The sequence below is a fragment of the Triticum urartu genome, chromosome 4 (assembly GCF_003073215.2).
Source record: "Triticum urartu cultivar G1812 chromosome 4, Tu2.1, whole genome shotgun sequence".
Taxonomy (NCBI): Eukaryota; Viridiplantae; Streptophyta; class Magnoliopsida; order Poales; family Poaceae; genus Triticum; species Triticum urartu.
In genome coordinates this window covers 163,544,368-163,568,224 of record NC_053025.1, presented here as the reverse complement: position 1 = coordinate 163,568,224, position 23,857 = coordinate 163,544,368, and the positions used below count along the sequence as shown (strand labels likewise).

Genomic DNA, 23,857 nt, shown 5'->3' with positions numbered 1-23,857 from the left:
ATGGAAATCATTTGATTAGCTTGGGTGTAGATTTTCAACTACACGTGTTATTCGCAACAAGTTATATTTTTTATACTTGTCTTTTGCCTTCTATTAAAATACGATACGCCTAGGCATACTCTAAAGAAATTGCTTGCGGTGTCGGCGGCCTTAGCGTGCTGGTGTTGGGAATCTGGGCTGGAGTTGCTAGTTCTTGGTCGTGCCGAAGATGGAGTTGGAATGCATTTCCTCCGCCGTGCAGGGTGTTGGTGCTTCGTCGTGCTATGGCCACGATGACGAGGTGTTGCGGGGCAGCTGTGTGATCTACATGCACAATATGGAAATCATTTGATTAGCTTGGTTGTAGATTTTCAACTACAAATTGTATTTTTTTTTAATATTTGTCTTATGCCTTCTATTAAAATACGATACTTCTGCCTTCTATTAAAATATGAAACGCCTATGCGTACTCTAAAGAAAACTATATACACATTTTAATGAAGAAATGATATTCATGGTGTTGTACCAAAAAGACAAAATCAGTGATCCATCGATTCATCTGGGTGCATATGAAATCAAGCTACATTTTTTTAAGCCGGCCCCAAGGGTCTAGAATTCATCAAGCAAGAAGAGAGTTGTCCAACTAATTAACAACAAACAGGGCAAATCTGTCACATCATGCCTGCAAGAAAAGGCATACGGGGCAACCTGGCAACCCATACAAGAATGCACACGCGTCGTCGAGGAGAAAAACGTCAATGAGGTTGCATTCCGGTGTCATCGTTATCACTCCTTCGCGAGGGCGCCTCCAACTCCTTCATCAATGACCACCGATGTAGCCCCCACCTCAAACAAGCACAAACGCTTGAGCGGCCGATGCCGAACAGTCAATCACACGCGTCAGCGACCAGACAACTCCAACTCCGTCGACGAGCATTGCAAAGGAAAAGCGTTGAGCCTACGCCGAGCCGGCACAGGTACCGACCACCCGTCTCATGTTATCATCACTGTGGGGCACCTCCTTTGTAGCTCCGATTTCAGGAAGACGAGTGAGGCACGACGACCCCTGGCATCTGACGAGACCGACTACCAAAGCTTGGTTGTAGGCCAATTCCGCACCGCAGGGCACCTCCTTTGCCACACAAGTCACACAACATCCACATTGTCGGACAAACACCTGTCAGCCACAATGCCCCAAGCGTCCAGCCATGAAGCGCACAAACGGGTCCAGTGCTCTTCAAGGTATGAAAGCGACGACACCAATGCCGTAGCCTAAGCGTGACCAGCATGCCGCTCTAGCGGCCGTAGCAGCTGCCGTCACCACTCACCACGAAGAACGAGGCCACCTCCCCGGGACCCTAAGCTACAGCCAGAGGTCCCCCATCCCGCCAGCAGCGATGGGAGGGGAGCAGGGGTGGCTGGCCTGGCGACACTAGGTTTTGGGGCCCCTGGTCGCCTCGGAAGAGAATGACACGAGCGAGAGGTGGAGGAGGTTTCTACTTAGCTTTTTTTATTTTTGAGAAACGTCTCTATTTTACTACTTCCTTCATTCCTTTTTAGTCTGCATACAAAATTTGGTCAAAGTCAAACTTTATAAAGTTTGATCAACTTTATAGAAAAAAATATCAACATCTACAATACTAGACTAGAGCTATATGGTATGAAAATTAATTTCATGATGCATCTAACAATATTGATTTCATATTATAAATCTTGATATATATTTTTATAAACTTAGTCAAAGTTAACAAAGTTTGACTTTGATCAAACCTTATATGCAGACTAAAAGAAACAGAGGGAGTATGTTAGAGATTTTTATCTTGCTCCATTTTGAATATCCGGGTCACAAAGCATTACGTGGAACATGATGAGTCCAAATACAGAACTACCATAAACTGCATACAATTCCAGTTCATCACAAAAGCACCCAAAAGAGAACCACGAGAGGTGCAGATAAATAATTGGTACCTACACAACCTCTAGTTGCATAAGCGGAAGTCACAAATACAAGAACAAAGATCAAACCAGGGGAAATATCACATTAATTTACTGGCAGAGATTGGTCTAGATATTACAACGGGGATACTTTGCAAGTGCCTACTTCTGCGAGTCGGAGGATTCCTCCTCTTTTTTTGTCTGCGAGTCAGAGGGTTCCTCCTCAAGTGCCTTCTGGATGTCTTTCTGCAAATTTAAGACCAATGCGTAAGAAAATACTGCATGATGAGAGAGAGAGAGAGAGAGAGAGAGGAGAGAGACCTCGAATGAAAATGGTGTGGTAGCAGTTGCGTATCTGTTGATTACTTTTCCATTCTTGTCAACAAGAAACTTGGTAAAGTTCCACTTGATTCTTGAACCAAACAAACCAGGTTTGTTAGCTTTCAGAAACTTGTAAAGCGGCGCAGCATCTGGGCCATTTACACGCACCTGCAATTTTCAAGTACAAGATTGACCCAGCTTTACAGATAAACAACAGTCCTGTAATTTGTAATTTGTACTCATGTTTATGTGATGGCCATCAACAGTAGGCCATACCAAGAAACTCTGACCCCGCCTAATGTATCCAAACTGAAATTGTTGCAAAGAAAAGAAAGTGTATATTTGTATGGAAGCAACAAAACAGGGCGTGTTTGGTAACCCGCATAGAGGCCAACCAGGTCCGGGCAGGAAGAACGTAGGTTGTTGCCTGCGTTCACTATTAGGCCTACATTGCATGAAACTCAAAGCAGCTCCAAGCCAGGCCGCTAGGAACCCCACCTAATGTATCCAAACTGAAATTGTTGCAAAGAAAAGAAAGTGTATACTTGTATGGAAGCAACAAAACAGGGCGTGTTTGGTAACCCGCGTAGAGGCCAACCAGGTCCGCACACGAAGAACATAGGTTGTTGCCTGCGTTCACTATTGGGCCTACATTGCATGAAACTCAAAGCAGCTCCAAGCCAGGCCGCTAGGAACTGCCGAATCGGCAGTTTCTAACCAGCCAGGCTGAGTTGAGCCACATCGAGCACATGATGGGCCCAACGGTGCACATGGTGGGCTCCCAGCGAGGCCGCTAGGAACTGCCGAATTGGCAGTTTCCAACCAGCCAGGCGCAGCAAACTAGTTGCTTCCGTCGTCACCACCACCATCCACCACAGTCGCCATGGCACTCTGTAACTCTGTGTGTTATGTGTAGTTGTTAACTCTTAATCATATCCCATGTATAGAACCAAACACCGTGTAGTTACATGTGGCGAGCCAGTCCAGGACACCAAACGCCATGCCAAAATTGATCCCCTAATACAGGAAGCATAGAAGCCTAGATGCGGGCAACCAAACGATGTGCAGATAATGTTTTTTTGCCTGTTTTTGCTCAGCCAGGCTTAACTAGGCCAAGCATGCAATGCAGGCAAATTCGCAGATGAGAACCAAACACACCCACAGTGCATATGTTAGAGTACATAATGGGTCTAATGGGCCTGGGCTGGCGGTATAGCCCGTTAGTCTTAGGGTTAATTAAAGATAAGGGTCGCTTGCTTAGGAGTCAAGTAAAGCTCTCTATATAAGGAGAGGAGATGTATCAATCTAATCAAGCAAGAATTAAGAAGGAAATCCTCTCCCCCTTGCCCGGCCATGGGCCCTCTCGCGCCCTCCTTCTAGCAGTGCCATAACAATTTGGTATCAGCTTTTCCGGATTCGATCATGTCCAGCCCTCCACCGAGTTCTTCCCACCCGCCGCCGCCGCACACCTACCCGCCGCCACCAGCGTCTTCATCAGCGCTGCTGCCCCACACAGCAGGCACGCCTGCATTGGGCGTGCTGGCGTCCTCAGGGGCGATTGCACCCTCTGCCCCGGCGCCATCCGCCCTCGTTCTCACCCCGGAGCAGATGACAGCCGCAATCCTGGAATTACGGCAGGCCGTGACGGGCATCAGGGCCTTCCTCGTCGGGCCCTATGCGCCCCAGCCACCTCCTCCGCCGCCACACCAACAGCAGCTACCCCCGCTGCCGCCGCCCTCGGACGCGACCACGGCGCCGGTCATCTCGTACCAGTATGGAATGCCCTACGACGGGACTGTGACGACCTCGTTCCCATCAGCGTCGCCGCCGTCCCAGGGCGTCCCCATCCAGCAGATCAAGTTCCCGCCGTCACCGTCACCGCTTCCGGCTTGGATCGCTACCCGCCACGTGATGGCGGTGAGGCTGCAGGCTGCTGCGCGCGGCCTCCTAGCGCGTTGGCCTGTGCGGGAGATGTGTGGTCTGCAGTTGCCGCTCCTCCCCCAGTTGCGCTTCGCTATGCAAAGGATCTCGATCTCGTCCGCTGCGTCGGGGATCTTGGGCATGCGGTTTTCCCCATGGGCGGCGGGCATGCTGTTTTCCCCACGAACAGCGACCTCAAAGTCTGCGACATCGACGGTTGGGGGGCACACCCCTCCTCGCCATTCTCCATCACAAGCCCTCCACTCTTCTCTGTACGGTGCAAACCAACAGCCGTCCGGCAGGGAGAAGGCATGATGTCACCGACAGGAGCGCACCGCGTAGCACCACTGCATTCCGCCACCGACCGCCGCGAGGGCGCCTCTGTTGGTCGCTCTTGCGACCACTTCCAGGTGGCCATACACATGCACTCCTTTTGTCCTGATGGTGTCCATGGGATCCAGGTGGCTATACTCGTACACGTCCGACGTGCGGATGGTGTCCACTTTATGTTCAGGAGTCTAAAATAAAGTGTCCCAGTCCATTTCGGGTTGAGAGTAATAAAACAAGCCGAGATATAAAAGGCTTGTTTTTTAGGTGTTAGGTTTGTGTTGCATCAAGTCATGGTTATAAGTTGCAGCTCGAGGACAAGCTGCATGTCCAGGTGGGGTGTAGTGTTAGAGTACGTAATGGGCCTAATGGGCCTGGGCTGGCGGTATAGCCCGTTAGTCTTAGGGGTAATTAGAGATAAGGGTCGCTTGCTTAGGAGTCAAGTAAACCTCTCTATATAAGGGGAGGAGATGTATCAATCTAATCAAGCAAGAATTAAGAAGGAAATCCTCTCCCTCTTGCCCGGCCGTGGGCAAAAAGGCCCCCGGCCGGCCCTCTCGCGCCCTCCTTCTAGCAGCGCCATAACAGCATATCTATGTTGACATTTGTTTCTACCATGTAAACTTGTCAAACTTGCGATATGTTTTAAAACATAAGGCATGATATTTTCCCTCCAATGCTTTTTTGATTTTATCGTCTAGAAACCATGATGAACAAGAAATAGCCAATGCTCTAGCTATGAAGAGAAAGTGACTTCAACTAAGCTTCATTAGTGGGAGAATATTAGACGCTTCTTGACAAACAAACAGTTCGGGTATGGTCTTACCTTCTGAAAAACTGGATATTCAGCTTTGAATCTTGTGCATGCAAAGTCTTGGATCTGCTGGTCACTGCCTGGCTCTTGTCGCAAGAACTGGTTGCAGGGGAATGCTAATATCTCAAAGTCTGGCCATTTTAGAAGCAAGAGGAGTTAGTTTTCACCCTAGCTAACATCTAAATCATTATATAATTTAGCATCAAAGAGGCAATCTTACTTGCATACTGATATCATGCATAATAAGATTTTATGACAGTGCATAAATGAGCTTACTACTGTTGAACGCATGATTAACAATCTGTCATTATAATTTTATTCTAATCCAATGTCCATTAAGTTCTAGAAGATTTATTTTTCCATAAAATGTCCACACTTACTTATATCTCACAACAAATGGTTGGCACGCAAATCCTTCAAGGACTGAAGCTAGTACAATGGCAGAAATTCATAATATTTCATAGATAAAAAGATGACAAGTCCCATTAGGCAATGTGCAATGCGCCAATGCCATAGAAAAAAATATGGTTGTTGACCAGTGTTGCGAGGATCTCGTGGAAATATCCATTATTTGCGGATTTAGGTACGGGATTTCACACATTGGAGGTTTAACCTAGGTTCAGGCCCCCTATTCTAGGGGTAACACCCTAATCCAGCTTGGATGTTTTCTCTCTTGTATGAGCCGAGTGATCAAAGAAGATTTGTCTAGCCTGTATACTTGAGTGAACCTATCTATCTCTCGCACCCTTCTCACCTTATATACTACGATGAGAAGGTGGAGATACAAGGGTTGTTAAGAGCCATGATGTAATAACAGCCATAATGGTGGCTGTTACTGGTGGAATTACCACGTCGCCAAAAGAGTATTGAAAGATACAAAGCTTAAGCCAAGAACGGAAGCAGTTGGGCAATGTTCCATGTCCTCTTGATTTCTTCGCCATTCTCGATCAGCCTGTACACGCCATTGTGTAGCACTTGGCTGACAAAGAAGGGTCCCTCCCATGGAGGGAGCTTGTGCATTCCCTCCTTGTTCTGGATCAGCCGGAGAACTAGATCACCCTCGTTGAACGCTCGACCTCGTACTCGGCGGCTCTGATAGTGGCGTGAGTTTTGTTGGTATATGGCCTAGTGAGAGTGAGCGAGTTCTCAGGCATCCTCCAGAAGGTCGACGGCATCTTGGCGCGCAGACTCGGAATCCACCTCCACATACGCCACGACTCGAGGGGAGTCATGAATGATGTCACTCGACATGGCGGCTTCTGCTCCATAGACCATAAAGAGCGTGCAGCTGGTTGATCTGCTTGGAGTTGTCCATAAGCTCCATAGGAAAGGCGGTAGCTCGTCAAGCCAGCAGCTAAGAGTCTCTTTCAAGAGTCTTAGCAGCCGGGGCTTGATACCTTGAAGGATGAGACCGTTGGAGAGCTCCACTTGTCCATTGCACTGGGGGTGCGCTACTGAGACATAATCCAGTCGGAGGCCGTGACGTCGCAAAAGCAGCGAAAAAGGTCTGAAAGTGAAGTTCTTCCCATTGTCGATGATGATGATGTGCGAGATGCCGAACAGATAAATGAGGCCTTTGATAATGCTGACTGTCTGGCCATCTTGCTTGATGATAGGTTTGACTTTGATCCACTTCGTGAACTTGTCCACCGCGGCAAGCAGATGAGTGAGTCCACCTTTGACAGTATTGAGCGGGCCCACCATATCAAATCCCCACACGGCATGGCCATGTGATAGGAATGGTTTTGAGGGATGTACCCAGCATGTGTGGCTCACATGCATACCTCTAGCAGTTTTGGCACTTGTAGACGAGATCTTCAGCGTCGGCCAGAGTGGTAAGCCCGAAGAATCCATGCTTAAATCCTTTGGCGACAAGGGCGCGCAATGGCGCATGATGACTGCAGGTTCGAGAGTGAATTTCCTCAAGAATCCATCGCCCTTCTTCTGGAAACCTGCAACGTTGGAAGACTCCAGTGATGTTGCGGTTGTAACGCTCGCCATTGATGATGGTGTATGCCTCGACGTGGGGGATGATTTGCCGAGCTATGTCTCATCAGCCGATAGCTCCCTTTGGATTAAGTAATCCAAGTAGGGCTGTATCCAGGTTGGAATGACGGGGAAGTCAGCCTTAGCGTCTGACTGAATGGGTTCTTGTTCGAGCTCGGCCTTCGTCTTTGTTTTGATGGATGGTTTACATAGTTGCTCCAAAATAACACCAGAAGGAATGGGTTCTATGGTGGAGCAAATCTTCGTGAGTGTATCAGCTGCTTCGTTCTACAACTGACGAACATGATGAAGCTCCAAGCCCTCGAACTTTTTTCGAGCTTGCGACTTCCTCCCGATATACGATCATGGAAGGATTCTTGGCATCACCATCCTTCATGACTTGTTGTACCAGATCTGAATCTCCACTGCAAAGCAGCCGACGGAAGCCAAGTGATACAACGATCCAAGGCTTCTGTCGGCGTTCTGGGAACGGGGGTCCCCAGACTTGCCTGCCTGCGGCCTGCGGCATGGCTCAAAGGGGGGCCCAGCGCGGCCCATCTTCACCAACACAAACCCAAGACCCTCGCGAGGGGCCAAGCCTCGCGGGGCGGACGACGCGGAGCTTCCTCAGGCGCGGCCTCGTCAGGCTGGCTCACGAGGAGGCGGAGAGATCAAGGCGGGGTACCTCACGAGGTGCCCGTGACGCAAGCCATGACGACCGGGGGCGCCAGGCGGGTGCCAGCCCGCGCAGTGTCCTCCCTTCCTCTTTGGTGCAAAGGGGGCAAGCGCAGCCGCGGAGTACCGAGGCATCAGGCAAAGGTTGCCGTTTCGGTGCAACGAGACCAAGACCAGGAGGACTACGAGACGGAGGTCACCGTGGAGCCCAAGACGGCGTCATCACCAAAGCTTTGCACAGGCGAAGACTACTTTTGTCAGGATAGCTGATACTAGCTGTCCCCCTTCAAATTAGCCCGCCATTGTTGGCTCCCTTCCCGCTCGATATTTGGGAAGAGGACCAGGGCCTCTATAAATAGGACCAGCCACCCACAAAGCAAAGGGGGCCGGGGGGTTGGAAGGATAGAGAAGATCAGGTAGAGAGAGAGAAGGGTGACTGAGCTCCTCCCAGCAGTTCATCGCCCCAGCCAAGAACAGACCCTCGCGAGACTGTTCTTCCTTGTATTGTTTATCATCATCAGCCCAAGAGGCAATCCACCACATCACACACTGGAGTAGGGTATTACACCACAACGGTGGCCCGAACCAGTATAAACCTTGCGTCTCTTGTGCTGTTCTTTCCTTAGTTTAGATCCTAGCAAGGCGGAGGAGTGCAGGTAGGTAGGAGGCAAAATCTCCGCGCGCACCCCAGTGTTCGAACCTCAAGGGTTTGCCGGAACCCGAAATCCGACAGCTTCATACTCCACAACGTTGTTAGATGCAGCAAAGTGAATATGCAGTACATATCTGAGCTTGTCGCCTTCAAGAAAAATAAGGATGACCCCAGCCCCCGAGTCTGTAAGCATCTTGGATCCGCCGAAGTACATGATCCGTTGTTCAGACCGCACCTAAAAAGGGACTGGGTTTCCATCCATTCAACCAAGAAATCAACCAAGGGGCGAAAGTTCAATCCCTTTGATGAATTGTTCCAGTAAGTCAAAGACCGTTTCTTCCCCCTCGTCCCCCTCCCGAGCGACCAAGGGGGCAACCCTAGCCGCCGGCACCTCAGCCCCCCCCCCCCGCCCCTCTTCTCCCCTCGCCACCACCGGGCAAAGCCCGGTAGGTGCTGGCAGCGGCAGGGCCCCATCTCCTCGCGCGAGGGCTCGGCGCGGGCGGCGGCGGCGTGTTCATCCGAGGCGCGACGGTGCGCGGGCAGGTCTGGCGGCGGTGATGCGGTGCCTCGTCCTGCACGTGGAGGGCCGGACACGGCAGGGGCTGTGGGATCACCCGGAGGCAACATGGGCGACTCCAGTGTTGGATCCGCGAGCAGCAGGTAGGGCGGCGTCCCTTTGCTTGTGCGGCGGCGGCCAGATCCATGGCCGGCATGGTGCTCTTCACCTCGGTGGAGTCTATGCCTGGAGATGGGCATCGGAAGCCGCGAATCTGGCGTCCCGTCCAGATCCGCCACGGCGTGGCAACCAGTGGCGCATGGAGGACCGGTGAGGGGCGGCTGGAGGCTCCCTGCCGGCGTGCCAACGGCAGCTTTGGTCTTCACGACGAAAGCTCCGTTCGGTTTCAGTCAGCTACGAGATCGGGGGGCCGTGATTTCTGGTGAAAATCGCGCCGATTACGGTCATGGCAAACAATGGCGACGTCTATGACATCATTCCCTTCTAGAGGCATCGTTGTTGTAGGTCATGGCGCCCCACCCGTGATGCTCCGGGGGAAACCCTAGATCTGGATCTACCGGATCGAACGATGATGGCAACTTCGATGTCATTGTCCCTCCTAGGGGCATCGTTTTGGAGCACGTGCTGGCTGGAGGGGACAAGAAGAGGAGCGCTGTTACATCTATCGCAAGGCCGACGGCGGATCCCGGCGACATGGCGCCGCGGAGGTTCGACGATGGGCGCGTTGGAGATGGACTCGCGCAGGAGGATGAAGTTGTCTGGCGTCATGGTGGCGTTGATGGCAGAGAGGCATGGCAAGGTCGGTGCATCAGTTCTGCTCTGAGGATGGACCGAGGGAAGATGGAGGTGACGGCCCTTGTAGCGTGCGATGTTCACTGGGAGTGTGCCAGACCGGTGTGGGACCCAATCCAGGTAGTGGCTTGGATGGGACACCTAGCTTTAGATGATAAGCTTTGGTGCAATGTCTGTTTGGTATTAGGCCCGGACATTCGGCACGCCTTCATCAAGGGGATAGGAGTAGCAACGGTGTTGCCAAGATGATGGCTTTAGTCTTATTGATGCATCACCTTGTATGGTCTTTGTGAATAATTAATAATATGGCTGCATGCATCGTCCAGATGCAGAGGCTGGGGGTACATCCTCCTTTTCTAAAAAAAAAAGAAATCAGCCAAGGCCTGAGATTTGATGGCCTTGCATGCCTCATAGTTGATGTCGGCCGCGATCTCAATGGCCCATTTGGCCAATTGACAGTGGCATCTTATTGCCGATGGTTTCTAACAAGGACGCACTATTGACCACCGTGACCGTGTGGGCTTGAAAGTAGTGGAGCAGTTTCCTGGACACCATAAAGCCGCCATAAACAAGCTTTTGGTAATGGGGATGTTGTTGCTTGGAGCCGAAGAGGACCTCACTTACATAGTAAACGAATCGCTGGACCTTCTGCACCTTGCCTTATTCTGCGTGCTCCACCACCAAGACAACGATGACCATGTTGAAGTGTATATTTGGATTGCCTAGCCCTTTCCATCAGTTCGGACTTTTTGTTGCGTTGGCTACTGCATGAAGCTTAAAATGGTATCAGGACTAAGGTCTTGAGTTCAAGTCCTGGCTTCGCAATTTATCAAAAAATTGCTGCCGCCCCCGCTATGTCCACGTATTCGCCTCTTGAGCCATTCCTCTAAGTCTAATCATGTGTTGACTTCTCGCATCACACTGAGAGGGGTGTTGAAGTGTATATGTAGACTGCCTACCCTTTCCATCACTTCAGACTTTTGGTTGCATCGACTAGTGCATGAAGCTTAGCAGACCACTCGCTAGCGGCAACAATGTAGAGCAGCAAGGGCTCCCTCACAGCCGAAGCGGCTATAGTGGTGTGCACAGTGAGTGCTTGAGGTCTCCAAAGGCCGGCTGGGCCTCGTTAGTCCACCCAGGAATCGGACTTCTTCAGAAGTGGATAGAGTGGCAGGCCCTTTTCCTCAGTCTAAAGATGAACCGGACAAGAGTGGCAATGCACCCAGTCAGTTGCTGCACATCCTTTAGATTTTTTGGCTTGGACATCTTCAAAATAGCTCACGGGATGTATGCTCTTTGCGGATGATGTGGTGCTAGTTGACGATAGTGGGACGGGGGTAAATAGGAAGTCAGAGTTATGGAGACAAACCTTGGAATCAAAAGGGTTTAGGCTTAGTAGAACTAAAACAGAGTACATGATGTGCGGTTTCAGTACTACTAGGCATGAGGAGGAGGTTAGCCTTGATGGGCAGGTGGTGCCTCAGAAGGACACCTTTCGATATTTGGGGTCAATGCTGCAGGGGGATGGGGGTATTGATGAAGATGTAAACCATCGAATCAAAGCCGCATGGATGAAGTGGCGCCAAGCTTTTGGCATTCTCTGTGATAAGAGAGTGCCACAAAAGCTAAAAGGCAAGTTCTACAGGACGGCGGTTTGACCCACAATGTTGTATGGCGCTGAGTGTTGGCCGACTAAAAGGCGACATGTTCAACAGTTAGGTGTGGCGGAGATGCGTATGATGAGATGGATGTGTGGCCGCACGAGGAAGGATCGAGTCCGGAATGATGATATACGAGATAGAGTTGGGGTAGCACCAATTGAGGAGAAGCTTGTCCAATATCGTCTGAAATGGTTTAGGCATATTCAACGCATGCCTCCAGAAGCTCCAATGCATAGCGGACGGCTTAAGCGTGCGAAGAATGTCAAGAGAGGTCGGGGTAGACCGAATTTGACATGGAAGGAGTCTGTTACAAGAGACCTGAAGGATTGGAGCATCACCAAAGAACTAGCTATGGACAGGGGTGCGTGGAGGCTTGCTATCCATGTGCCAGAGCCATGAGTTGGTCGCGAGATCTTATGGGTTTCACCTCTAGCCTACCCCAACTTGTTTGGGACTGAAGGCTTTGTTGTTGTTGTTTGTTGTTGGGCATCTTCAAAATAGACACTTTTCTTCGGGTTTGCCTCGACTCCGCTCCCGGATACAACGAAATAAAGGAGTTTTACCAAAGACAGATTTCTCCGGGTAGAGCTTCATGTTGATCCACCTTAGATTGGCGAACGTCCCAGCCAAGTCGGCCAGGAGATCGTCTCCATGTTTGGACTTGACCACGATGTCGTCGATGTAGACGTAGACATTCCTGTTGATCTGGTCATGCAAGCATTTCTGCATGCAACACTGGTAAGTGGACCTAGCATTTTTCAGACAAAAAGGACATGGAAACATAGCAGTATGGGCTGAAGGGCATCATGAAGGAGGTCTTCTCTTCATCCGACTCATTCATCTTTATCTGGTGGTAGCCTGAATAGGCATCCAGAAAGCACACACGCTCACAAGCGGCCATGGAGTCGATCACCTGACCGATACGAGGCAGAGCAAGATTCTTGGGGCATGCTTTGTTGATCGGTCGATAGTCAATGCACATATGGTTGGATTTCTTCACCACCATGTCTGGCTTTGCCAGCCACTCCGTGTGTTGGATCTCTCGGATGAAGCCGACTTTGAGTAGCCGGGCAATTTCTTCACCGATGGCCTTGCGCATCAGTGAAGGGCCTGCTTGAATGCTTCGCGCCCTTGATAACATTGAGTTTGTGCTCGGGGAAGTCCCTTGCGACTTCTGGCATGTCAGCCGGCTTCCAAGCAAAGATGTCCCAATTCTCGTGAAGTGCGCTCTTTCCTACTACCTCCATTCATAATTAACTGTCGCTGAAATGAGTGCATCTAGACGCGTTTTACTCTATAGATTCACTCATTTCAGCGATAGTTAATTCCCGGACAGAGGGGGTATTTAGCAAGAACATCGGTGGTGATCTGCACGGTCTTGGATGAATCTTCCAGGCCCCGACTTGCACTTTCTTGGTGTCCTTGGCCGATTGGAAGGAGACGACTGTTGGACTTTTGCAGGCTGGCATCTGTTCCGCGTCAACCTCCTTCTGGATCTTGGCCAACTCTGCAGCAGCAATCAGGGTCTCAACGATAGCCGCGTCGGCATCATCGCACTCGTTGGAGTGCTTGGGGTCGCCAGAGATCGTGATCACTCCGTTGGTGCTCGACATCTTGAGCTTGAAGTAGACATACCAGGGCCTAGACACGAACTTGGCATCGGCAGGGCGCCCCAAGATGACGTGACGGGCACTCCGGAAATTGAGGACTTCAAAGCAGAGGGTCTCGACCCCGGAAATTATTCTCTTCGCTGAAGACAACTTCCAGTGAGATTCGACCCATTGGCCGCCTTGCCTGGCACAATTCTGTGGAATTATATGTTGCTAGGCGACAACTGAGACTCAGGGATGCCCATGCACCTAAGGGTTGCGGCATAGAGGATGTCGATGTTGCTCCCCCCATCCATGAGCATCTTTTGCAGCCGGAACCAGCCAACTTGCGAATCCACGGCCAGGTAAGGAATGTGAGTTGGGTGATCACTACGATCAAATCCGGTCGGCACTTCCGATGAGTTCAGCCATTGTGTGATGGTTGGCATGGTCATGTTGACCTCGAGCGAAGCTTGCGATTTCCCTTGGTGTCCAGCCCCTGGAAGATGATTAAATCTCCTTTCTGTTGGGGTGACGGTGGTTAGCCGCCGCCTGCGTCCTGACCATGGTTCTCGTCGTCGCTGTTGTTGCTGTTGGCAACCGATTTCTCCGACCGGAGGCACTTCACTACCTTGCAATCCCTGGTGGAGTGCATGGATAACCTCTCCTTCGTGTCCTGAAACTTGCAGGGTTGATCAAGGATCTCATCAAATGGCAGCTTCTGATATTTGCGTTGCTGCCACTGATGACTTGGCGGCCAATTGCTGCTGCACGGCCCATCGTGTTCCGCCGCGGGAACCAGCTCTGCTCCGTTGACGATGTCACCACCATCCCCCTTCCACTTTTGGTTGTTCTTCCTTCGATTGAAGTCGGGACGATTCTTCTACCTAGACTTTAGGTTTGCCTTTGCCCTAAGCAGTCAGATCTAATGGGGCAGTGGTTTTTTCCCAGTGGAATATCTATTGGCTATCTCTATGAGTCAACTCATGGTCAACACCTCCGTGCGACCAAGTTTTTGCCTCAAAAGCTCGTATCTAACTCCCAATTTGAGGCCTGGATAGCTTAAGGCTCAACGACGTTCTCAATGGAATTTTGGAGCCGATTCCAGCGATTGATGTATTCGCGGACCGACGCACCTTCCTTCTTTACGTAGTTCCATAGGTCCCATGCAAGCCGGGTCTAACGAATGTCCCTGAAAAATTTTGAGAAACGCATCACGTAGATCATCCTAGACTCCCAGTCATGAATGTTGTCTTCGAGCAAGCTATTTAGCCACACCTATCCTGATTGCTCCAAAATCAAGGGAAGGTTGCAGATGGCGATGCGCTCGTTGCCTCCGCCGATATTGCAGGCCACAACATAGTCGGTCAACCAAAAGTCGAGCTTGGTAGTACCATCGTACTTGATTCCGTTAGCGATCCGTCGTTCTAGGAAAGGTTACTGCAACACAAAGGACCGAGTGACCCAGTGGGACGATCGGCTTTGCCACGATGCTCGGATCGCTCCTTGGATGCACGGATAGCCTCAACGTCATCCCATGCGTCGCAAGCTCCTGATATCCGCCCCGGAGAGGGGCTGAGTCGGCATCTCTCAGTGCGGATTCGATTGATGTCATCCGGCGCGATGGGGCACCGATTGGTGGATCAACTAGGACAAGGCGACTACATGATGATGGGGCAGTTACGAGCCCCCAAAGGTTAGCACCGAACTGACTTTGAAGCCAGTCAGCCTTGCGATGAAGTGGCTATATCTTGTTATTCCACCGCAGTCTTGAGCAGCGTGACGAGTTGGACGTGGTCCTCTGCTGATGGTCAACTGGTGGGTGAAGCCAGCTTGTTGGCCAATGCTGCGGCAGTCAGCAGGTTCATGGCCGGAGTACGATGTACTCGAACGCCCTTCAAACCTTGGCTCACCTGTGTGCTACATGCAACACGAGCCGTATGAGTAGTCAAGGCAGATTGTTGAGGAGAGCAACATGTGTTCCGTGTTCTAGCCGCCTGAAGCTCAAGCTCTCGCGCCTCAAGATCCCGCCTCACCTGGATCAAGCACTTCTGCTCCTTCAGGATGGCCACCAGAGAGGCCTCGAAGGCGACGGCCTCAGGGGCGTTCCCCTCCACAGACTTGTGCAGAAGTGTGTCATCCTCCATTCGTGTGGGCGCATCAGTAGCGGCTGCACCATTGTTAGCCATGTACACATGTCACAGAAGCAGAGTTGTACAAACTTTCATACCCGACGGACTCAGAATCCAATGTGGGCAGAATAGAATCAGAGTTGATTATCCCCACAAGTTGTGGAGTAGCATTGCTCACTTTTGAAGATACGGATCCCACGGGATGCCCTAGACAATCTTCACTCGCCCACATCGAGTGGAAAACGGCAAGCATATGACTCCGGAGCGATCTACAAAGAAGTGCATGCTACCGATGCATGGTACAATGATCATGGGGAGTGCGGCGAAGACAGAATACCAGGCTGCATCGTTGGCATCAAAATGCAGTGTGCCAGAATGCACAACCTGCCGGGGCCCAAGCCCTCAACCAATGTCCGGAGATGATCCTGCCTGGACCATAGCTCCACAACACGAGTGTCCCATGGTGGGCGCCTACTCTCGCGGGGATTTTGTGGCATTATTCATGATTTGGGGATTTTGTAGAGGCAAGGCACACATGGAGGATCTAGGTATGGTATTTCACACAATGGAGGTTTTACCTGGGTTCGACTCCTATTCCAGGGGTAACACCCTCCTCCTGCTTGGATGTTTCCTCTCTTTTATGATCCAAGTGATTACAGAGGATTTGTTTAGCATGTAGACTTGAGTGAACCTAGCTATGTCTTGCACCCTTCTCACCTTTATATACTACGACGAGAAGGTGGAGTTACAAGGGCTGTTAAGAGCCATAATGTAATAACGACCTAATGGTGGTACTTACTGATGGAATTACCATGTCGCACAAGAACCGTCTTGATGGCGCCGCGGTAACATTCGTCTTGATTGACCATGTCTTGGTCCAGTCGGATGGACGTTGCGGTCTCTTAGCCGGATGGGCTTCGCGACGTGACGTCGGATAGGCTTTATCGATGCCGGCCCAACTAAGTGATCCTCCTGATGAAGACTCAGCACATCCTTTTCATGGGCCTACCCCGAAAGGATCCCGCGGTCAACCAAAATCATATATCACGTGGTCTGTAGCTAACTAGGATGCCTTCCTTAAATTTTGGGCCTTGTTCAAGAAATTTGGGGGAAGCCACTAGGCCGTCGATGAAAGTTGTCTTTCCTTTGATGCAGCTCACAACATGGTGAATATGGAAGAAGGCACCCAACTGGCAAGTCCCGTGCCTATTGGTCTAGTGGGGGGCGAAGGTCTCAATTTTGTTTTACCGACTTAATTTCGTATTCTTTTCCTATCCTTAAGGGGTTGTTAGCCTTCTTCTAGGCTCGTAGCTATTACTCCTTTATGTCAATTGTTAGAATTGTGTCGAATATTTTGTACAGGGTAGGTTACAGTTGGACTCTTAAGTCATACGGTGTGTTGATAGGATCACGGAGTCGTGTCCTAGTAGGACACTTGTATCCTAGGCCTCTTATATAATGGCGGGTAGACACACGATGTAACCTATGTGAACATAATAGCATACCACACGGGGAACCAGCAGCGTGTGTCGGCCCGGGCGGCCAGGGTGCAATATTGTAGCGGTGTCATGGGGAGGAGCGCCCGTAGTCATTGCCCCGGGGAGTAGGCGAGTTCGCCGAACCTCGTTAACAAATCTTGGTGTCGTCATCCTGTCTCGTGGGATTGCTTGGTCCTCGGATGATCAATGGTGGCCTTGGATTTATTCTAACAAGTGGTATCAGAGCAAGGTTGCAAGGTCTGGAGGTTGCTGATCATCGATCTGGAGGAGGTCATGGTTGTGGAGAAGATCAACGACAACAGCGTGATTAGGCGGCGGTGGAGGTTGCTGGCAGTTCGATGTCGCGGATGGATCGGACTGGATATCTGTTGGGCTCGATCGAAAAGTCTCAGCCAGTATAGCAACGATGGCGAGAATCAAAAGCAATGTGGAGCATCGGGTGTTGTTCGTGGGAGATCTTCGTGTTGGCGGGTCAAATCGGTACCAGATCAATCCGTCGTTTCGGCGAGTCCGAAAGCGTGTGCAGCAGAAGGCGTCGGCGGCAGAGATCGATCCAGTCGATCGGGCAGTGCTGGAGTGCTAGGTCAGGCGCTGCAGTTGCGCGGACGCGCGTGTGACTCGAGCAACGGCCAGTCCAAGTGGCTGAGGTGAGGCCCTGTGGGCTGCTTGCCTCGATTGACGAGGCCCGCTGGTGGACACGGGCCTGGTGCATCACTTCGTCCAGGCAAAGCAGGAGCAGGTTGCCGCATGCGATCGGAGGCTGAGACACGAGACCAGGACGCGTGTGTACGAGATTCGTTTGAGAAAAAAAGTTATACAAAAGACTAGTGCTATCCATCGGGAGCCAAAGATAAGGAAAGCTAATTGACCTAAACCTACAGGAGCACGTGGTGGAGTTCTGGATATTTTTCATTGGTCTTCACACTGAAAGTGCACACGGGAAGGCTGTGGTGGAATTTGGCTTTTATTTCATTTGTACATTATATACACTCTTATAAAAATGGCAGTTGGTGATGATGGTGTGCCTGCCTCCGTGCCATCTGAACCGTTCAATCTAGAACGAAAGGCTGATACAGGTTGTCCCCGATCTACTTGCAACTCTGCAAAAACACCCCACGCATCAGACAAAATTTTGAGGTAGACATACAAACACACCACCCCACACGAGGTTCTTGTTTCCCGTTCTCTCACGAAAGAGATCGAGTCTTCGAGAATCCCTCCCATCGCTGACGGCACCTCTCTTCTCTTCCACGGCGACCCCGTAGTTAAGTTGGGCAAGGGTGCCCCCTATAGATGTAGTGTAGTAAGGGTCCTAATCAATCAGATTTGCCTTCGAGATTTTGCCGGTATCTCTCCTTTTAGATCTGGCTGTGCGGGCCATCGGAGATGGAGATGATAGCAGCGGTTGCTACATGTCCAAGTTCGTTCTAAGTTACTTCTTCTTCCCTTCGTTGTTGAGGTTGATACAGTTTTGCGCTGGCTCTGGTTCTCAACCTCCACATGCTGCCCTTTCTTCCGTGCTACCCAAGGAGGCTACCAGCGGCAGGATCGCCGTGAGTTAGGCCCGGCGTTTCAAGACCGGAAGTTTTCTGCCGGTGGCTAGCTACTCGTTCACGACAACACCGATGCCAAACTGCCAATAGAAGACGAGCAGTATATGTGTGCTGGATCTTTCCAAGCTTACTTCATGTTCAATTAGGTCCATATTTTGCCAGATAATCCCGTCCTTATCTCTGATTTTGATTTTGATATTTCTTGAAGATTTCAAGATAGATGGGGGTCCCGACGAGCTAGGTGGCTATAGTTTGTTTTAGGGAAGTCACACTGATTTCTCTCTGTCTATTTGTAGAGAAATTAGTCATGGAGCAATCTTAAGTGAAGACTGATCTAGAACTAGCAGAACGTTTATGAGCATTGTGCAATTTTTTCGGTGATCTGACTGAACGTATCGTCTCTGAAATATATCCAAAAATCATATCACTGTTCCACTACTTAGGTTTTTACAGATAATTCTTATATGTTTGGGTGGTGCCAAACTGTCTTCTTGTATAACAATGCCAAAATTGCATAGTTGTATGTTATTTAAGGTTGTCTCTATTGCATATGACATGGAGTTGTCTTGAATATGTTGACATCACGTGGTAGTGAATTTTACAGCATTATCCTGGTGTATTCAGCTTAATCAAGCAATATGCCATTCGATTCCCTACTCGTGAAGTGGTATATTAAATAATGAAACCAATGTTCAAGTCATCAGTTCCTATTATGTTTTCTTTTTCTGACTATGAGGTAGTATGTAGTACTGTAGTAGCATAGCAGTACTAGAATCAGGCTATATTGCTGCACGGTATTTTGAATAACATGTAATGTTTCTACTTCCTACACAAGTGACAATAAAGATTCTCTTGAAAAGCTAGCACATAAGACAATCGAATATTGGGTTTCACACTTATGTTGGGAATAACAAGGTAGAATTGATTGGACGCTGTTTCTTTAGCTGGCGTAGGAAGTAGGAAGCATGCGGCTTTGGCCAGAGCAGAGAAACTTACTGAAATTTTGTTGCATCAATCATAGTATTACAATGTCTAGGGTTGCCCAGCTTGGATACCTGATTTAGCATTCATGATATTTTTTACGAAGGACGATCAGGGTGTGCACCCCACAACGCTCAGGGAGGTCTTGCTGCTGCGTGTGGTGTCATAGGGCCCACATGTCATGTGCCTCCTCGGTCTCATGTGGCGGAAAGTCTTAATGTCAAAAGCTGAGAGAGCACATGGCCGTATATTTTGTGGTGTTCAATGCACATGGCAAAGTGCGGATAACAAGTACAAAAGGAGGCGGAGTGCTATAGCTATGGGACATGTCAGAGACTATCCGGAGAAAGAGTGAGACAACTGTGAATTTGACTCAGGGTGACACAGGGCGACGGGGAAATTCCTTCAAGTTTCAGAGAGACGGTCAAGAAAGAGCGGTGATGTTGAGTTCAGGTAACTCTTATATGCGGCGTCCAATATGTGAGTTGTTCACTTTCATGTAGATCAGTTATCAGTGTGTGATGACGTTGAATGGTACTCCGGAAGTTGGGAGCACAAAGTAGAGTGATAAGGAAGTTAATTTTGCCCGAGTGTTGAGTTTGAAGAAGACGAGAAGGGACTACAGTTGCAGGTGGAGCCACATGGAGTCTGGGAGTAGCAGCGGTGCTCATGGTGTATCTCAAGTCCAATGTACATGGAGTTTCGACGCATGGAGAATCCAAGGTGGTGAGGAATATTCACCAAGGTGGAGTTTGTTAGAATTGTGTCGAATATTTTGTTTTAGGTAGGTTATAGTTGGACTCTGAGTCATATGGTGTGTTGATAGGATCACCAAGTCGTGTCCTAGTAGGACACTTGTATCCTAGGCCTCTTATATAATGAGGGGGTAGACACACGATGTAACCTATGCCAACATAATAGCACAGGCACGCGGGGAACCGGTGGCGTGTGCCGGCGCCCGAGCGGCCAAGGTGCGGAATTGTAGCGGTGTCATGGGGAGGAGCACCCATAGTCAGGCCCCGGGGATGTAGCCATATCGGTGAACCTCGTCAACAAATCTCGGTGGCATGCTTGTGTGATTGAGTGGTCCTCGATAGATCAACTGTGCGCCTCAGATTTATTCTAACATCAATGCATCGAGACGCAATGCTTTTATGTGGTTTTTTGGAGGAAAAAACATCAAGGAAGCAAATCTATAGGGTATTTAGGGTGGAATTAAGCCAGTAGTCCAACATACTGTGAAAATGAATTTCCCCTTGAGTTTTTCAAACTCTTATTTCCTAATTTATTCAAAAAGAAGTCCTTAAATTTGTTTACATTGAATCACTGAAACTGCCAAATAATATTCTCCTTTTAAGCAAATAGGAACAAACAGATGTTCAGTTCTTCCACATATTGCTGGACACAGAATATTCTGAGACTATTGGTACTCCAGAAAACTAAAGACACAAGATCAGTTACAAAGATGAACATGTACACATTTTTTTATGGGAATGAACATGTACACATCAACACTACTTACACCGTGGTGTGATGTTTGTGTGACACGAAGGTAAAGCTAAAGTCACACTTCACACCGATAAGAAACTAAAGAAGCCGGTTGTTCCTCTACAGAATCAACCAATTCCAGCACCACTTAATCCAGAAAAATGACATCCAATGATTTCGACAAACATAAGTACGCAATCTTCCCCTGGCCGTTTGAGCATATAATCTAGACGATACACAAAATAAACCAAGAAGGGAAGCTGACCTTTCTCCCTGTACTTCTGATAAAGCTCCGTCAGCTGCGTGTAATTAGTCTCCGTGAACCCGCTGATGGGATGACAAAGAAGAATATTCAGTCCTCCACACGCCAACATGAATGAAGCAAAAAGATCCTAGGAAACTGCCACGGAGACGAGACAAATACCAACCATTTGGAGGCGACGTTGACGATGAGGAGGACCTTCCCCTTGTACGTGTCCAGGCACACCTCCTTGCCGTTGCAATCCTGCTCCCAAAATTTCCCCCAAATAAATTGGAGAAGAAGAAAAATGATGCAGGGTCGCGTGATTCCGCGAGGAGATGAATCACCTTAACGGTGAATTCGTGTACGGAGGTCTCCGGCACAGATTCGGACGCCCCCATCTCGCCCTCTCTTCGCCTCCCGGACGGCGGAAGTCCTCCCGAATCCTCTGTCGAATTTTATCGTGTTTCTTTAGGGGAGAGAATAGAGAGAGGATTTCCGTGTCTTTGATGCGCCAACTTATTAATAGCGGCGGTGTGCCGGGACAGGCTGGCCGGCTGTCTCCGTCGAAGTTCCCAACCGGTCCGGCAAGCAAATGTGAATTGCTCTTTTGTCACGTGGGCCCTCAATTGCATTTATGGGACGGCTAAAAAGGTGGGGGAAAACTGATGCATTGTTGCCCTGAAAAGAAAAGATACCCTTACATTGCAACTAGTAAGCTTGCGGTGATTCGGAATGCTAAAGAAAATTTTCTAGCTGCACAATGCAAATTTATTTCATATGCAGCAGATGTGGTTAATGTGGAGGCAATGGCAATGCGAGATGGACTGGCGCTGCCGCGGGTGGAAGCGGAATCGGACTCTACGATTGTCGTTGATGTGTGTGCGGGACACACAACATGACGGGATGCAAATTCGGCAATCTTCGTGGAATGTGTGGATATTTCCTCTTTTATTGAAAAGATCGTCTTTAAACATTGTTATCGTAAATGTAACGAAGCGGTGCATGTACTAGCTAACTATTCTTATTGTAATAAGATTACTAGTAGTTGGACGAACGAGCCTCCTGGCTTGTTAGTCTCAAAACTGTTGGACGATGTAATCCTTGTTTAATTCAATAAATCTAGTCATGATAGCCTTTCCTTAAAAAAAGTAAGCTTACATGTGCAAATGCACGTACACATTATCATCAATTAATTATCAAGATAATAAAATTATGCATGCAATGGGTGTCTTAACTAATATAAATACAAAACACATTACAAGCTACTTAATGATAGACACAAAGGAAAAGAATCAATATATCTTTTTATAGTTCATTAGGAAACACGACATTTAGCGACTTAGTGCAACTTTAGTGAGATCATAAATCACAAGGAATTAATAAATGGGGCAAACAATCAATCTCACAGTAACAAGAATCATGGACCAAGAAGCTTCTCATAGTAAGACTCTATCATGTTCAATAACTCATGGATACCCTAGATCCTTAAGCTTGCACGTGCAACGCACACATTATTATCAAAGTTTTTGATTTTTTTTAGATAATTAAAGTTCTAGATACCCGGCTATACCACCGATATAGTCCCGCTATAGCGGTTTGAAAAGGATGACATTCATGCACATATATCAACTAAAGTTATGAAATAGTCGATTATGGCCTTGGCGTGGCTAATTTTAAAGACCATCGCTATTTGACGTAGCCCGCTATTTAAAAATATAGTAATTATGTGAAAAAAATTGTAGGTCACTCTAGAATAAAAACATATCAGTAAAATAAACAAAAATCTAATAAAATGCAATAAACATATTTTGTTATCACTTTGTATCAATCATGAGTAGACTGACTCTGTTTGAGAGATATTAAAAAAACTATCCTGGTTCTCTTGATCAAAGCCCCGCGAAGCTAGGCCAGGCAAGCTATGTTGGTTTCTTTTTTATCGCTTCGTGAGCTGAGTCGACGGTGAAGCGTACAGTTGTTTAGGATGCAAAAGGATTTTGTCTAATCTGAGGTGAATTTTTTTTATTGAAAGATGCTCAAAAGCACTAGTTTCCTCCCATATTTTTTAGCGTTAGGCTGGGAAACTTCGCCAGGAGCTTTCAGGACTTACTTTTCTTCGGTTGAGGAAAAAGGAAAACTGTGGAATGGAGGAAGTACAAATGAACAATAGTTAATATAAGTATTTGGTGCAAAATGTTATATCTCAGGATACAGAAACTTCGGGTGTCTACAAATTAATGTGTTTTTTAAACAAAACATAACATTAGGTATTGATCATAATTTGATAGGAGGCAAACAGGCTGCTTTCTTCATAATCTGCCAAAGAATGGCATCTTTTTCCTCATAAATAGGAAGGAAAGACTGACCTTGTTATTTTTCCTGCTCTAAAATAACTGATAGTAATCAGGGGCGGAGCCAGGGGGACGAGCAGGGGCCTGCCCCCCCCCCCCCCCCCCCCCCAACGATCGACAAGAGTAATCGATCGACAAGAGTAATTACCAACGAGATTAGATCAATATACGTACTCAGCCTCTCCTATACTCGAATCCTGGCTCCGCCACTGATAGTAATATTCCACGATACAGATGAACTCGACTGACCAAGATCACACATTTTGATGATAGTATGTACACCAGAATTTCAACAAAACAACATGTAGCAACTCAAAAAGATTCAGATGTTTCTTCGTGCACTTTCTCTTGAATTCACACATGTCTTCTCTTTTTATACAATCAGTGCTCCGAGGAACTTAGGGGCTGTTTGGTTATAGGACTAGCATTGCCATACTTTGCCAC

At 48.7% G+C, this 23,857-nt stretch overlaps 1 protein-coding gene across 1 annotated transcript; it reads right to left on the bottom strand.

The window, feature by feature from the left end:
• Nucleotides 1-1,847: 1,847 nt before the first annotated feature.
• LOC125551214 (probable glutathione peroxidase 4) lies at nt 1,848-21,678 on the bottom strand. The gene is made up of 6 exons (XM_048714369.1): nt 21,410-21,678; nt 21,250-21,326; nt 21,087-21,148; nt 5,309-5,427; nt 2,236-2,403; nt 1,848-2,160 (listed from the first exon to the last, which is right to left on the bottom strand). Exons 1-6 carry the CDS (start codon nt 21,461-21,463, stop codon nt 2,077-2,079), a joined length of 564 nt encoding a protein of 187 aa, XP_048570326.1. The 5' UTR covers nt 21,464-21,678; the 3' UTR covers nt 1,848-2,076.
• Nucleotides 21,679-23,857: the final 2,179 nt, after the last annotated feature.

Coding starts and splice junctions, on each gene's coding strand:
- LOC125551214 (XM_048714369.1), bottom strand. CDS start 21,463: ATGGGGGCGTCCGAATCTGTGCCGGAGACCTCCGTACACGAATTCACC. Junction 5,428..21,086: donor TCAGAAGTACAGGGAGAAAG/GTCAGCTTCCCT, acceptor TAAAATGGCCAG/ACTTTGAGATATTAGCATTC. Junction 2,161..2,235: donor CCACACCATTTTCATTCGAG/GTCTCTCTCCTC, acceptor TTAAATTTGCAG/AAAGACATCCAGAAGGCACT.